Here is a 15,149-nt window from a genome sequence, read left to right as displayed (position 1 = left end):
AGTTGAATGGCCTTGATTTAACAAGTCATTGCTACTTGATAGTATTATCAAGGACACCTTCTATCTCTAATGCTGATTGAGAATATACTGGTGAGATGATAATTGGTCTGATTGGTTTGCCCTCCATTTTGTGGGCAGTACATACCAGGGCAATTTTCAGTATTGTTTGTCAGATGCCAATGTCGTAGCTGCTCTGGCATAGATTGGCTAGGGGCACAAGTCATTTGGGAGAACAAGTCTTCAGTACTACTCCTGGGATGTCAGATATGCAAGCTTTGTTGTAGCTAATTTGCATCTGTTTCTTCAGGTGGCATGAATTGAGTTGGTAAGAAAAAAGCTACTTGAAATGATCAGCCAAACCATATACCACAATGCATCATCTGCTTAACACTTCTGGCTGTAAATGCTTCAGAACTGTCTTTAACTGTTTTTATAGCTATTCCTTCATTGAGGATAGGGATGTTTGTGGAGCTTCCTGCTCCAGTGAATTGTTTAATTAGATTCTTCCCGCACCTAGCTTGTCCAGACCCATCAGCATTTCATGTTTCTATGCGATCCCTTCACATTCTTCAAATTCCAGTGAGTACAAGCCCACTCAATCCAAGCTTTCCTCATATGTCAGTCCTACCATCCCAGGAATCAGTCTGGTGAACCTTCACTGGACTCCCCCAATAGCAAGAATGTCCTTTCTTTGACTAGGAGACCAAAATTGCACATAATACTCAAGGTGTGGCCTCATCAAGGCCCTGTATGGAGCATACGTGTTGTTCTGTGTTGCAGCTTCATCAGGTTGGCACCTCATTTTTGAGTATTCTGTTCTCTGAACCAGGACTGATGCCTTGGCTCGACGCGATTGTTTGAGTGAGGGCAAATGCCTGTGAATATGATTGTTGAAACATACTGCTGGGATGGCTCATGGTGCCCCGCGGGTGCCTAATTTTGACTCACCCTGACAATCCATCAACAGCAGATTGAATCCCTTTGAATCTTCGGAACATACTGGTACTTGAAACACCAGCCAAGTGGCCACGTTGTAACCCTTTCACATTTGGATACATGATTTGGAGATGCCAGTGTTGAACTGGGCTGTACAAAGCTAAAAATCACACAACACCAAGTTATAGTCCAACAGGTTTAATTGGAAACACTAGCTTTCGGAGCGCTGCTCCTTCACAACACTGGCTCAAAGGGAGAAGACAGAGGGTGGTGGTGGAGGGTAGTTTTTCAGACTGGAGGCCTGTGACCAGTGGAGTGCCACAAGGAGCGGCGCTGGTTCCTCTACTTTTTGTCATTTACATAAATGATTTGGATGCAAGCATAAGAGATACAGTTAGTAAGTTTGCAGATGATACCAAAATTGGAGGTGTAGTGGACAGCAAAGAGGGTTACCTCAGATTACAACAGGGTCTTGACCAGATGGGCCAATGGGCTGAGAAGTGGCAGATGGAGCTTAATTCAGATAAATGCGAGTGCTGCATTTTGGGAAAGCAAATCTTAGTAGGACGTATACATTTAATGGTAAGGTCCTAGGGTGTGTTGTTGAACAGGGACCTTGGAGTGCAGGTTTATAGCTCCTTGAAAGTGGAGTCGCAGTTACATAGGATAGTGCAAAAAGCCGTTTGGTATATTTTCCTTTATTGGTCAGAGTATTGAGAACAGGAGTTGGGAGGTCATGTTGTGGCTGTTGGAATATTGCATGCAATTCTGGTCTCCTTACTATTGGAAAGATGTTGTAAAACTTGAAAGGGTTCAGAAAAGATTTACAAGGATGTTGCCAGAGTTGGAGGATATGAGCTATAGGGAGAGGCTGAACAGGCTGGGGCTGTTTTCCCTGGAGCGTCGGAGGCTGAGGGTTGACCTTATGGAGGTTTACAAAATTATGAGGGGCATGGATAGGGTAAATAGGCAAAGTCTTTTCCTTGGGGTCGGGGATTCCAGAAGTAGAGGGCATAGGTTTAGGGTGAGAGTGGAAATATATAAAATCAACCTATGGGGCAACTTTTTCCCACAGAGAGTGGTACGTGTATGGAATGAGCTGCCAGAGGAAGTGGTGGAGACTAGTACAATTGCAACATTTAAGAGGCATTTGGATGGGTATTTGAATAGGAAGGGTTTGGAGGGATATGGTCCGGGTGCTGGCAGGTGGGACTAGATTGGGTTGGGATATCTGGTCGGCATGGACGGGTTGGACCGAAGGGGTCTGTTGCCATGCTGTACATCTCTCTTGACTCTAACCACCCGATGCAGGAGCAACGCTCCGAAAGCCAGTGCTTCCAATTCAACCTGCCGGACCATAACCTGGTTGTTGTGTGATTTTGTTTAACATTTTGGATACGTAACTGCTGCTTTTTTGGCGAGGGATAGTCACCTCGCCCAACTCCGCGGGGCTTTCCCCGTGCCTCTTGCTGCTAACCCACGCCGCAGCTCTGATGCCAATCGTTTCCCCTTGTTGCTCACAGCGCTATAACATCAGAGGCACCTTGAGCTTGGGGACTGAGTGAGTGAGTGAGGCGTTGACAGAGGGGCTGGCGATTGTGACTATTAAGGGGACCCACGTGTCTCTGCCTCATGACCCTGAGCGCTGTTCAGCTTTCCCTTCACTCATCATTTGTTGTCTCTGCGCTCGGCGTGACTGAGAGAGGCTTGTGGGTGGTGAATCGCGATTGTTTTCTGCCTCGTTTGCTTTGCTGTGTGTGTGTTTGTGGGTTTTTTTTGTCTTTCCCACCCCACCCCCCTCTCCTTGTTTACAGCACAGCCCACAATGGAAGAAACTTCTGGGCGAGCTCCTCTTTTATACCGTGCGGAGAGAAAAGCGGTCGTTGTCAGCTCTTGCAGCCGGCTGTAATCCTTGGCTCCTTCTTCCTCCCTCTCTCTCCATCCGTGCATGTCCGCTGTGAGAAGCAGGTGCCATGCTGAAAGTGACCGGATTCCAGACCCACTACTGGCCGCTGGTTCGCTTCCTCGTCCCGCTAGCGGTCACCAACATAGCGGTAGATCTCGGGGAGCAGGTCGGTGACTTGTTTAACAATTTAATTCATGGCGTACTTTCCTTTTCTCTCTCTCTCTCTCTAGCGGCACGTCAATAGCCGACGGCCACTGTCATGTTTAACATGCGCCGCAGGGCTGTAGTAAAAAACATGTTTGGCGCTGACAGGCATTGAACCCAGGAGGCTTCACCCCCTCCCAACCCCCGGGGCTTTGAGGCTGGTCCATCTGGTCAGCTGCAGCCCCCTCTCTATAAGGTGGCGTCTCACCCAGCTTGTAAATCTGGGGCAACCCCATTATTCCATTTATTTTTGTTTAACATTTTCAACTGGTTAACCTTGCATCTGAGGTCAATTTTGACTCCAATGGAATCCCGGTCAAAGTGCGTGGACGAGAGGCTGGGATCCGTTAGATCACTTGCCATTCCTCGGCCTTGTTACGCAGAATTCCACATCCTATGATAGGATATCGATGCATCAGATTCTCTCTCTTCCCCCCCCCCCAAAACCGTGGTCAGAGTTCGTGGTTTAAAAATAGATCAGCTGCAGTTCTCCTCCTCTGTGTGATATGTGTATGCGTCTTATGTAAATTCTGAGTTGCATGTCTCGATTTTTAAATACCCAGCCCCTTCCATTCACCTCCACTACCTGCTAATTATGGTGTCTGTCAATTAAGGTCCAGTTGCAGCAGTCTGCCCCTCCCGGCGACCTCTTATCTCAGCTGCAGCTGGGGAAGGGTTTATTTGATCAACCAGATTGTGTGTATCTCCACAGATTAATCTACTCTATTTGCATCATGCTGCTGAATCAAACTGTTTGTTTACTGACCATCACTTGTACGAAGGAAGGTAGCCGCCCTTATAATGTGGGAAGGCTGGTGGAAAAATTCTCCAATCCCTGAGTCGGGAATTGAACCCGGGTCTCTGGCGCTGCGAGGCAGCAGTGCTAACCACTGTGCCACCGTGCCGCCCACGGTAGCCGCCCTTATAATGTGGGAAGGCTGGTGGAAAAATTCTCCAATCAAATTCTCTTAAGAATTAGAGGCACCTCCATTATTAATAAATTTGCAATTATCTTTTTAATGTCCCCTGTACTAATGCTCAAAATGGCAATGTAATTTCTCTGGAGGTAGCAGTAAGTCATGGTGAAGACTTCCCTATATATCTATACCAACTGTTATTTCTGGCCTGTCAACTCTGCAGCTAAAAGGTGAACAAGCAACTAGGATACCCCCCTGTCTTGGCTGCAAAGTGAGCATGCATGGATATCCAAATGAGTACAGGTTGACTTTATGCCATTTTGATTGAATAGTCTGCCAACAAGCAAAATGAAGGCTTATATATGATGAATGGGTACAGGGGTAAGGTAGCTGAGAATTAACTTGTCCTGTCATCATCAACATCCACAGCTCCTTGTTTTCTGAAGTCCCATCTACATTATCAGTTCTACTTCTGAGATTATATCAAGCATCAAATTTAAGTTTGAAACCTGTGCTCTTCTACAATTTGCCCATAATGGGTATTTCTACTCCATCTTGCCAATTGTAACAAAGCCTTTAGCATTAAGGACTATGACCTGGATTATTTTTTCCAAACATTTACACCAATTCTATCTTCAAATTCACCAAATAAACCTTTTCAATGAGCTATTTGATCTTCTCCCTTACCTACTCTTCATTATCTATTCATCCTTCTTGTGAAACATCATGAATTATTTTGCCATTTTTATGGTGCAATATATAATTTTGGAAACTAAATTTAGCTGCTTGAGTTGGCCTAACCACAGATCATTACATAGATTGTAGCAATTGGAATTAGCCTCAGTCAAAGAAATCTGAATTTGATTTTATTTCATAGTGGTTTGGATGTGATTTTTTTTTTCCATTTCTGCAAATCTCTATTACAATCATATTAGTTTCCAACATGATCACTACTCATGTGATCATTCTGGCCACATCCAAGTCAGCCATCCTGTAATATGTGATGCTAATGTGAGGAACAGAAATGAGATGTTGACTAAGGATGTTCCTTTTTGAAGGCAACAGTCTTGGCATGTGGAAGTAAAATTTGCTGGTCATCCAGAAAAAGAGGAACACAATTGTGACTTTGAACTATTTTCCACTTGTGCTGTGGATTAAAGTCAGCATTTAAATAGTTTTTAGAGATTTGCTTGTTCTAGACCATTACTGAATACTTTCCATATTTGTGTGTCTGACATACACAACACTTCGTTTGTTTGTTGAAATTTTGTGGCATGTATTATGTTCTAGCAGGATAACAGACACTGAATCAGCTTGATCCTTAATTTGTGGGGATGTCTCAGTCTGATCCTTTGATAGCGAAGGGTTGCTCTACATAGAAGTCACAGCAAAGAAACAGCCCATTCAACCCAACCAGATTCTGTAGTGTTTATCGTGCAAACAAGGCTTTCTGTCTTCTTTGTCATGTCTTTCATTTAATTGAACATACTGTTAAAGTTCTAAGTCTTCATGATTAACTTTGCTCAATCCCTAATGATTTGAGTTCAGAAGCAAATGCAATGGTTCACTAACTCTGTCCAAGTAAGTTGTTGACAATATTTATTTCTCATAATGCCATGGGTAACACCAATCCCTCCCTCCTGGTCTGACTGCAAATAATAGAATTTGTTCCATGAAGTAATCAATGGACAATGTTAATAGTAAAACATGCAATTTACTTTCAGAGGGCCCATTGTGGCATGATGGTAGTGTCCCTACCCATGGAGGCACGGGTTCAAGTTCCACCTGCTCCAGAGATGCTCAGTAACATCACTGATTAGAAAACTAAATAAAGGTCAAATTAAGAAAGAGTGCTTTCTAGCAAAATGTGATGAAAGACAGAATAAACTTCACGATCAACCAGTGATAGCATTTCTACAAGTATTTCTGAACAACTAGATGTTGAAGGATATTGGGAGTTTGTGGGGTCAGTTTAGGGATGAAACCAGATGCATCAATTGAGATCCCTCATCAGAAGACACACTAGACCTCGTCTGGAGATTTGTGTACAGATGTAGGTGCCACATTGTAGAACAGATGCAAGTACATGGGTGAGAGTGCATAAGTGATTTACTAGAATAATTCCAACAGGCGGATAGCTTGAAGTTGGAACTAACCTTCTTGGAGAGGAGATCTGTTGAAGTTTTGATAATGAACAGGGTGGGCAGAGTCATTAGGGTAAACCTGTTTCTGTTTGTAAAAGAAAGAAGACCGAGAGGGCGTAGATTTGAAACCATCTACAAATGAAGCAAGAGTGATGTAAGAAAAACACTTCCATAAAGCGAGTAGATAGGGTATGGAGTGCACTGCTTGGAAATGGGGAGCATGGAGGTTCAGCTGATGCAAACAAATGGTCTGAAATGTATTTGGTTTGTAAATTGTACTGGGATATGAGGAAAAGGTGGCAGATTGACACTAGGTAAGAGCCAATTTTGTGATTAATTATCTTGTCATCTGATTAAAGTGCTGTGTTAATCCAGGCTTTGAGGTTGATCTTACTGTAATCACTAGAAAATAACTGATTTTACACACACATTGTTTGTCACTGGTGTTTTCTTTGAAGTACAATCAGCTGTGGCGCTCACAACTAGTGGCGGCAGAAATGAGTTAGTGTTCTGCCATGACATAGACCACCCTCTTCTCATAATAAACGAAACACAGTGCTGTAGTGTACAATATTTTTATGAATTTAGCAAATATGCTTGTGAAAAATGTGTGGCCTTAACCTGAATTTTGTGCTTTTCATTTGCAAATCCTTAATTTGTGAATTAATGTACTACTTACTCCAGATGTGCCAAAATATTTCCCAACATGGTATTATGTAACTTATTTGCACTGTGCTGCATCATTGAAAATCTCTCAGCAATCATTTTTTTAGGTCTTTTTACCATTTCTATGTAATCCCATACAGTATTTTGATTCAAGACTAAGGCAAGTACAGAGATATTGGTGTGAACTGTACGGCTTGACCTGAAATCTGAATAGTAAAAGAACTAAAACAACATTTTCATGACTTTAGTTACTGCACAAATTCTAATAGTTGTATGTGTCTGCAGAGGAACGGGTCGTTCAGCCTACCAAGACTGTGTCAACAAATGACACCTTTCTAAACTTAAAAACCTTTGGCTCTACACTGTATCTTTTAATTCCTTGCCTATTCATATATCTATCAAGATGCCTTTTAAACATGGTTATTGCATTGACTTTCACTTCCTCCACCACTCTGGCAGTGCTGGTTTTAAAAATCCCTGTCACATCTCTTTTCCTCCTTTTACCTAGTAACTGACATTTTTTACTCTGGAGAAAAGACTGGCTATCCATTCTATCTATTACTCTTTCTATTGGGTTGCCCTTCATCCTGCAACATTCAAATGAAAACAAACTCTGTCTAATCGCTCCTCATACTTGATGCTCTCAAAACCAGCAACATCCTGATTAAGGTACTGCAAATAAAGGTGCTGAATAAGATGGTGAGTTGGGGTTATATATTAGCGTCGATAGGGACTGGCTCCCACATTCTTCTGGTAGTGTGGTGACCAGACTGCACTCATTATTAGGAGAAAGTGAGAATTGCAAATGCTGGAGATCAGAATCGAGAGGGTGGTGCTGGAAAAGGCCTCATTCCTGATGAAGAGGTTATGCCCGAAACATTTGATTTCCCCTGCTCCTGACCTGCTGTGCTTTTCCAGCACCACGCTCTGCACTCAATATTACAAATATGACTTAACTAACGTTCTGTACAGCTGCTACATGACTCAAGCTTTTGTACTCTATGCCTGCCCAATGAGGGCAAGATTGCCATATGCTGCTTTGGCCAACTTATTCAAAAGGGAAAATGCTGGAAAATCCCAGCAGGTCTGGCAGCATCTGTAAGGAGAGAAAAGAGCTGACGTTTTGAGTCTAACTGACCCTTTGTCAAAGCTTTTACCTTATCCATTTGTATTGTCACTTTCAGGGAACTGTGGACCTGTACACCTAGAAGCCTTTTTAAGTTAATGCTACTAAGGCTTTTGCCATTAACTATGTACTTGCCTCCTGCATTAAATCTTTCAGCTTTTAAATCTAGTAAAAACAAGCATCCTGTGTGCTGTCTTAACTACACTATTGACCTGTCTAGCTGTCTTCAGGAATCTGTGAAAAAGCATCCCAAGATCCTTCTGTTCCTCTGAGATTCGTGAAAGGGAATTTTTTGGCATCTCCTCTAATCAGGATGGATAAAGGTGAACCAGCACATGTAACATATTTGAATTTCCAAAAGACACTTAAGGTACTAAAAAGTAAAGCTGCTGAATAAGATGAGACCATGGTGAGTTGGGGTTATGTCATAGAATCCCTACATTTGGAAACAGGCCCTTCGGCCCAACAGGCCCACACCGACCCTCCGAAGGGTAACCCACCCAGACCCATTCCCCTACTACTCTACAATGCACCTAACCTACACATCCCTGAACACTTTGGGCAATTTAGCACGGCCAATTCACTAACCTGCACATCATTGGATTGTGGGAGGAAACCGGAGCACTCCGGAAACTCATGCAGACATGGGTGGAACGTGCAAACTTCACACAGACATTTGCCCGAGGTGGGAATTGAACCTGGGTCCCTGGCACTCTAAAGCAACAGTGCTAACCACTGAGCCACCATGCTGCCACACGAATAGGGATTGACTAATTGAGTTTGGATGAAGGGGCACTTTCAGGATTGTAAACTATCTCTGATGGAATGTCATAGAGATCAATATTTTTGATCCTATTTATCTACAATATATATTAATGTCTTGAATGAGGAAAGTGAATGTAAGGTAACCATTTTGTGGGAAGGCAAGTGATGAGGATGACGCAAATCTGCAGAGGAATGTAATCAGGTCATGTGAGTGGGTAAAAGCTTGGCAGATGGAATATAATGTCGGAAAATGTGAGATTATGCACTTTGGTATGAAGAAGAACTCAATATTATTTAAATGGAGACAGATTTCAGAAAGCTGGAACATAGAGGGATTTGGGATCCTTGTACATGAATCACAAAAAGCTAGCAAACAAATTCAGCAGGTAACAGGGAAGGCAAATGCTTGTTGCCTGTTATTTGAAAATGAGGATGTCTTGATTTAAATATTCCACATCACCCCTGGAATACAGTGAACAAGTTTGGTCCTTTTTAGCGAAGGAAAGATATATTGGCTTTACAGACAGGCCAGGGAATGTTCTGTATGTTGATTCCGAATGTGAAGGGAGAGGTGGAATAGGCTGGGCTTGTACTCATTGAAATTTTAGAAAAGTGAGAGGATATCTTATTTGAACCCTGTAAGATTTTGGGGGTTTGACAGGGTAGATGTGAAGAAATTGTTTTCCATTTTGGGAAATACTGGAACCACAGGGCTATTTACGTAAGGGTTCACCCATTTAAAAACAGATGAGGAAACCTTTCTTGAGGGTTGTGAATCTGTGGAACTTTTTTTTTTTAACTGTGGAGGCCTGTAGAGGATCGGTCACAAAGTATATTAAAAGCTGAAATAGATTTTTAATCAGTAAGGGAATCAAGGGTAATGGAAAATTATAGGAAAGTGGAGTTGAGGGTTATCTAATAACCCTTCATCTTGTTGAATGGCAGAACAGACACAATGGGCCATGTGTTCTACTTCTGCCCTGAAGCCTTACCATTTTACTGACTAGCAAATGCAAATCCTGACTCGCTTCCTATGCATTGACACTAGCAAAAGCTATTGAATATTTACCATGTCCTCTTGCAGTAAATAATTTTCTCTTACAGCTATCGTGTTGATTTTGCCCCCTTTTTATAATGAATTAAAGAATTTTGATGTCTTAGACAAGGCAAGAAAATAATTTAAACCTCCAAAGAAGCAACAGACTCACTAACTATTGTATCACTATTTTTGTGTTACTAGCCAAGGAAACGTAAATGGCAACTTCAAATACTAGGTATCACAAAGCTAACTTCATCTTCACTTTGTGTATTCTGCCATATCACTGTTCACGTGTGCACCATTCTCAATCATTCCTATTTAATCAGTGAGCTCTGCAGCTAACTTGCTTATCTGACAATTACACATTAATGGAGAAAATTGAATGTACTCCACAGCAGACAGAATCAAATTACATGTCCCAGACAAACTGTTTTATCTTTGAACGTTTCTGATCCAGTGTGTAAAGGACAAAACTTTACTACCATACAGAGAAGAGTGTTTATGCACTACTGTGCACTAAGAAAGCTTAGATTTCACTAAGAAAGCTTATATTAAAGCTCACCCACCTGATTTTGGAAATGGGGTAGAGATGAAATATAAAAGATACAACTGTACAAAAACGCTGGTGCGGCCGCACTTGGAATATTGTGTACAGTTCTGGTCCCCATATTTCAGGAAGGATGTGGAAGCCTTGGAAAAGGTGCAGAGGAGATGTACCAGGATGTTGCCTGGTCTGGAGGGAAGGTCTTATGAGGAAAGGCTGAGAGACTTGAGTCTGTTCTCATTGGAAAGAAGAAGGCTAAGAGGGGATTTGATATAGATATACAAGATGATCAGAGGATTAGATAGGGTAGACAGTGAAGGTTTTTTTCCTAGGATGATGACGTCAGTGTGTACGAGGGGCATTACTACAAATTGAGGGGTGATAGATTTAAGACAGATGTCAGAGGCAGGTTCTTTACGCAGAGAGTGGTAAGGGCATGGAATGCCCTACCTGCTAATGTAGTCAACTCAGCCACATTAGGGAGATTTAAACAATGGATGATTTTGGGATAGTGTAGGGGGACGAGCTGAGAATAGTTCACAGGTCGACGCAACATCGAGGACCGAAGTGCAGAACAGGCCCTGTATTGTTCAATGTTCTATAAATGGATCATTTTCTGGTTGGCAAGATGTAACCAATGGGAGTCCCACAGGATTTGGTTATTGGAGCCCCAACTACTTACAATCTATATTAATGACTTGACATAGGGTTGAAAGTACTATAGCCAAATTTGTAGATGACACTAAAGTAAGTGAGTTGCAATGAAGAAATAAGGAATTTACAAATAGATAATGTTAGGTTTGGTGAATGGGGCCAAAATTTGGCAGGTAAACTTTAACATGGGTAAGTATGAATGCATTTTGATTGGAAGAGTAGAAATGCATATTATTGTTCACAGAGAGAGAAACTTCAGAGTGCTTTGGTGTAGAGGGATCTGGGTGACCGTGTGCATGAATTGAGGGAACAGCGGGTAGTAAGGAAGGCAAATACAATTTTGCCATTATCGCTAAAGGAGTAGAATATAAAGATGGGGAGTGTTGTTGCAACTGTACAAGGCATTAGTGAGACAGCATATTGCTTCCTTATTTGAGGAGGGATGGTAGTTGCATAGGAGACAGTTCAAAGGAGGTTCATTCGATTGATCCCAAAGATGAGGGGGTTATCTTATGAAGAGAAATTGAGCAGTTTAGTCCTTTCCCCTCTAGAGTTTAGAAAAATGAGAATCTATGAGGAGAAATTACTTCCCTCCAAAGAGGTTGTGAATCTGTAGAATTCGCTCCCCCAGATTATGGTGGATGCTGGGACATTAATAAATTGGAGGAGGCGGTGGCTTTTTAATGGGTTGAAGAGTTATGGAGCATGAGCAGGGAAGGTGAGTCGGAGCTGGGATGAGATTAGCCATGATTGCATCGATTAGTGGAGCAGGCTTTCAAGGGGCTGAGTTGTCTACTCCTGCTCAGAGTTCTTAGGTTATTTTGAAACTTAATTAGAAAGTAGCTTAAATTCTCCATAAAGCCCAAGTGACAGTGTATGGTTGGTTGTAATGCTGTGCTGCAAATGTTCCAAGGAACCGGTGTGTCTCATGCATAAGAATTCACTTTTATTTCCCTTTTTATTATGAAATAAATTTTGATTTGGCATGAGCTGAGAAATTATTTCAATTTTCTATGGCAAAATCAAGTTCTTGACTCTTGACAGGTTGAGAGAATGTCTGCGTTCTTTATCTCAGTCTCCTTTCCTCTCCTCCCTTTGCCTTGCCACGCTACCCTGGTCTTTCTGGTCTCTCCTCCCCCTTCTTTTACTTTTCAGATGGTAGCAAATGAGGTGTTCTCATCACAAGGTTGTGCAGCAGGCCATTATAAAGTTTGCCACCTGGTCTGAACAGTTCAGTCAGTCAATGTATTGTTTGAATACTCAGTGGCCTGTTCTATAATATTTTGATGTGGGGGTGCCAGCATTGGACTGGGGGTGGAAAAAGTTTCAAGATCACAACTCCAACAACTTTATTTAAAAGTGCTAGCTTTCAGAGCACTGCTGCTCCATCAGGTAACTAGTGGGGCAGGATCATAGGACACAGAATTTACAGTAAGCAATCAAAGTGTCATACAACCTGATGCAATGTATTGAACAAGCTTAGATTGCTGTTAAGTCTTTCATCTTGAGATTAGATTTCCTATAGTGTGGAAACAGGCCCTTCGGCCCAACAAGTCCACACTGACCCTCTGAAGAGTGACCTACTCCCCATAATAGCCCCTGACTAATGCACCTCACAATATGGGCAATTTAGCATGGCCATGCTAAGTTGCCTGAGGCTGAAATCGAACCCGGGTTCCTGGTGCTGTGAGGCAGCAGTGCTAGTCACTGAGCCACCCCAATCTTTTAGAATGGGGTTTACATTTTGATCAATGGAGACCTGCATCCCTATTCTAAGTGATGAAAGACTTAACAGCGCTCTAGGTTTGTTCAACACATTGCTTCAGTTGTATGACACTTTGATCTTTTACTGTAAATTCTATATCCTATGGTCCTGCCCCCACTAGTTACTTGACTAAGGAGCAGCGCTCTGAAAGCTTGTACTCTTGCGTAAACCTGTTGGACTATAATCTGGGGTTGTGATTTTTTTTTAAATCTAAAATATTTTGCCAGTTGCTTTTGAGGTGTGTATGCTGTCTTCATATGTAGATACATGCGATGCACACTGGATTCATGAACGATTTTGTCAAAGGTTAATGTTGTATAAGATAAAGGGTTAATCTGCTCTAAGCCGGAGTTCAGTCCACTGATATGTAAACAGACACAGGGTGGAACTTTCTAGGCAGTTGAGGCAATGCTAGAACAGGTCAGAAAGTATGCACAGCATGAAACATGTATATGAACATAAAACAAAGGCACCCATCCTAACAGTTATTGGTAATATAATGTGCTGAAGAGTTACTGTAACTTTGTATATAGTTACTGAGAGTCTCTTATGCTGAGAGTTGTTTGTGGTTCATCCTTCCCACAGATGACTAAAAAGCCCTAAGTGTAACAAAGCTACATTCTACCTCATTGGTAGGCATCTCCTTACTGTTGTAAAAACACTGGCAGCGGTGGACACTGGTGTAAAGACCTGAAGGAGCCAACATCGAAAACAAGAATCCAAAGAGAAAGAAACCAAAAAAGAAATTGCAAAAAAAAAAGACTATCTACTTTAAGTATTCAAATAAAAGCTAAATCCTGTGGATGCTGGCAATTTGAAACTGAAAATTATGTGCAGTGCAGTCTTGAGGAACACTTAAATTTCCACTTAGACACTTTACAGCTTCAAGTTCTCCATTGATTTCAATAACTTGAAAAACTTACTGCATGATTTTAAGTTTCCACACTCCTATTTGTGCTTTAACACAGAACTGCAGGTGTGGAAAATATGAAACAAACAGATATTGCTGGATAAACTCTGAAGTTCTGGCAGCATCTATGGGGAGAAAACAGAGTTCACATTTCAAGGCCGGTGACCCTTCTTTAGAACTGAGAGTATCTAGGAGAAAGTGATATTTTGCATTGGACCTTATGCCATCTGCTTATGCCAAAATTAATACCCAACACTTTTTAGTTCTGAAGATCATTACCAGACTCAAAACATTAAGACGACTTAATTCATTCATGGGACTGGGTATTGCTGGCTGGCTATCATTTTTTTTCTCTAAGCCCTAGTTCCCCCTTGAGAAGGTGATGGTGAGCTGCCTTCTTGAACCATTGTAGTCCGCATGCTGTAGATCAACCAACCATGTCCTTAGGAAATCCCAGAACTTTGACCCAGTGACAGTGAAGGAACGGTGATATATTTTCAAGTCAAGATGATGAGTGCCTTGGAGGGAGACTTGCAGGTTGTGGTATTCCCATGTACCTGCTGTCTTTTTTCTTCTAGATAGAAATGGTTTTGGGTTTGGAAGGTGCTGTTGGATCTTTTTCATGAATTTCTGTAGTGGATCTTGTAGATAGTACACACTGCTGGTACTGTGCATCTGTGGTGGAGGGATTGAATACTTGTGGTTATGGGCCAGTCAAGCGGGCTGCTCTGTCCTGGATGGTGTCAAGCTTTTTGAGTGTTATTGAAGCCGCATCCATCTAGGCAAGTGGGAATTATTCCATTACATTCCTGACTTGTACCTCATAGATTGTGGTTGGGCTTTGGGGAGTCATGAGATGAGTTACTTGCGTGGTATTTCCAGTCTCTTCCCTGCTTTTGTAGCCACAGTGTTTATGGTGAGTCCTGGTCAATAGTAACCCACAACAGAGTATTGATAGTGGGGCATTCAATATTGTCAAGGGGAGGTGTTAGATTATGTGGTGCAAATGTTACTTGCCCCTTTTCAGTCAAAGGCTGGATATTATCCAGTCTTGTTGCATTTGAACATGTATCTGAGGAGTCGTGAATGGTGGCTGAACATGAGGCAATCATTGCCAAACATCTCCACTTCTGACATTCACTTGTGCAGGAAAGTTCATCAAAGTAGCTGGGGATGGTTGGGCCTAGGACACTGTGAAATTAATCTGCCCATCCAACCTACACCATTCCTGAAGAAGAGCTTATGCCCGAAACGTCGATTCTCCTGTTCCCTGGATGCTGCCTGACCTGCTGCGCTTTTCCAGCAACACATTTCCAGCTCTGAACTCCAGCATCTGCAGACCTCACTTTCTCCTAGGACACTACCCTGAGGAACTCCTGCAGCGATGTCCTGGAGCTGAGACGACTGACACAGCTGTCTTCCTATCTGTCAGACAATGGGTGTTAGGGCACAACCAGCAGAAACATTGTGCCCCAACACCCATTGATTCCAGAGATGCTGCTAGGTCTGCTGACTTTCTCCAACATTTATTTCTAGCTTTGTTTTAAAAGGCAAGCAGCAAATCATTCAGCAG

General features: G+C 42.3%; 1 protein-coding gene across 2 annotated transcripts in view; it reads left to right on the top strand.

The window, feature by feature from the left end:
• Positions 1 to 2,472: 2,472 nt before the first annotated feature.
• Positions 2,473 to 15,149, top strand: part of LOC122549740 (progressive ankylosis protein homolog B-like) — a 118,657-nt gene continuing 105,980 nt past the window's right edge. Inside the window, exon 1 of one of the 2 annotated variants that reach the window (XM_043689675.1) lies at positions 2,473 to 3,008. In XM_043689675.1, the coding sequence (XP_043545610.1) occupies positions 2,910 to 3,008 (99 nt within the window). In that variant the 5' untranslated portion in view covers positions 2,473 to 2,909. The remainder of the gene's footprint in view (positions 3,009 to 15,149) is intronic. The other variant, XM_043689673.1, reaches the window with a different exon arrangement.

The sequence above is a fragment of the Chiloscyllium plagiosum genome, chromosome 5, assembly GCF_004010195.1.
Source record: "Chiloscyllium plagiosum isolate BGI_BamShark_2017 chromosome 5, ASM401019v2, whole genome shotgun sequence".
NCBI classification, from domain to species: domain Eukaryota; kingdom Metazoa; phylum Chordata; class Chondrichthyes; order Orectolobiformes; family Hemiscylliidae; genus Chiloscyllium; species Chiloscyllium plagiosum.
The sequence above is the reverse complement of the archived record's forward strand: the minus strand, read 5'-3'. Positions and strand labels throughout refer to the sequence as shown.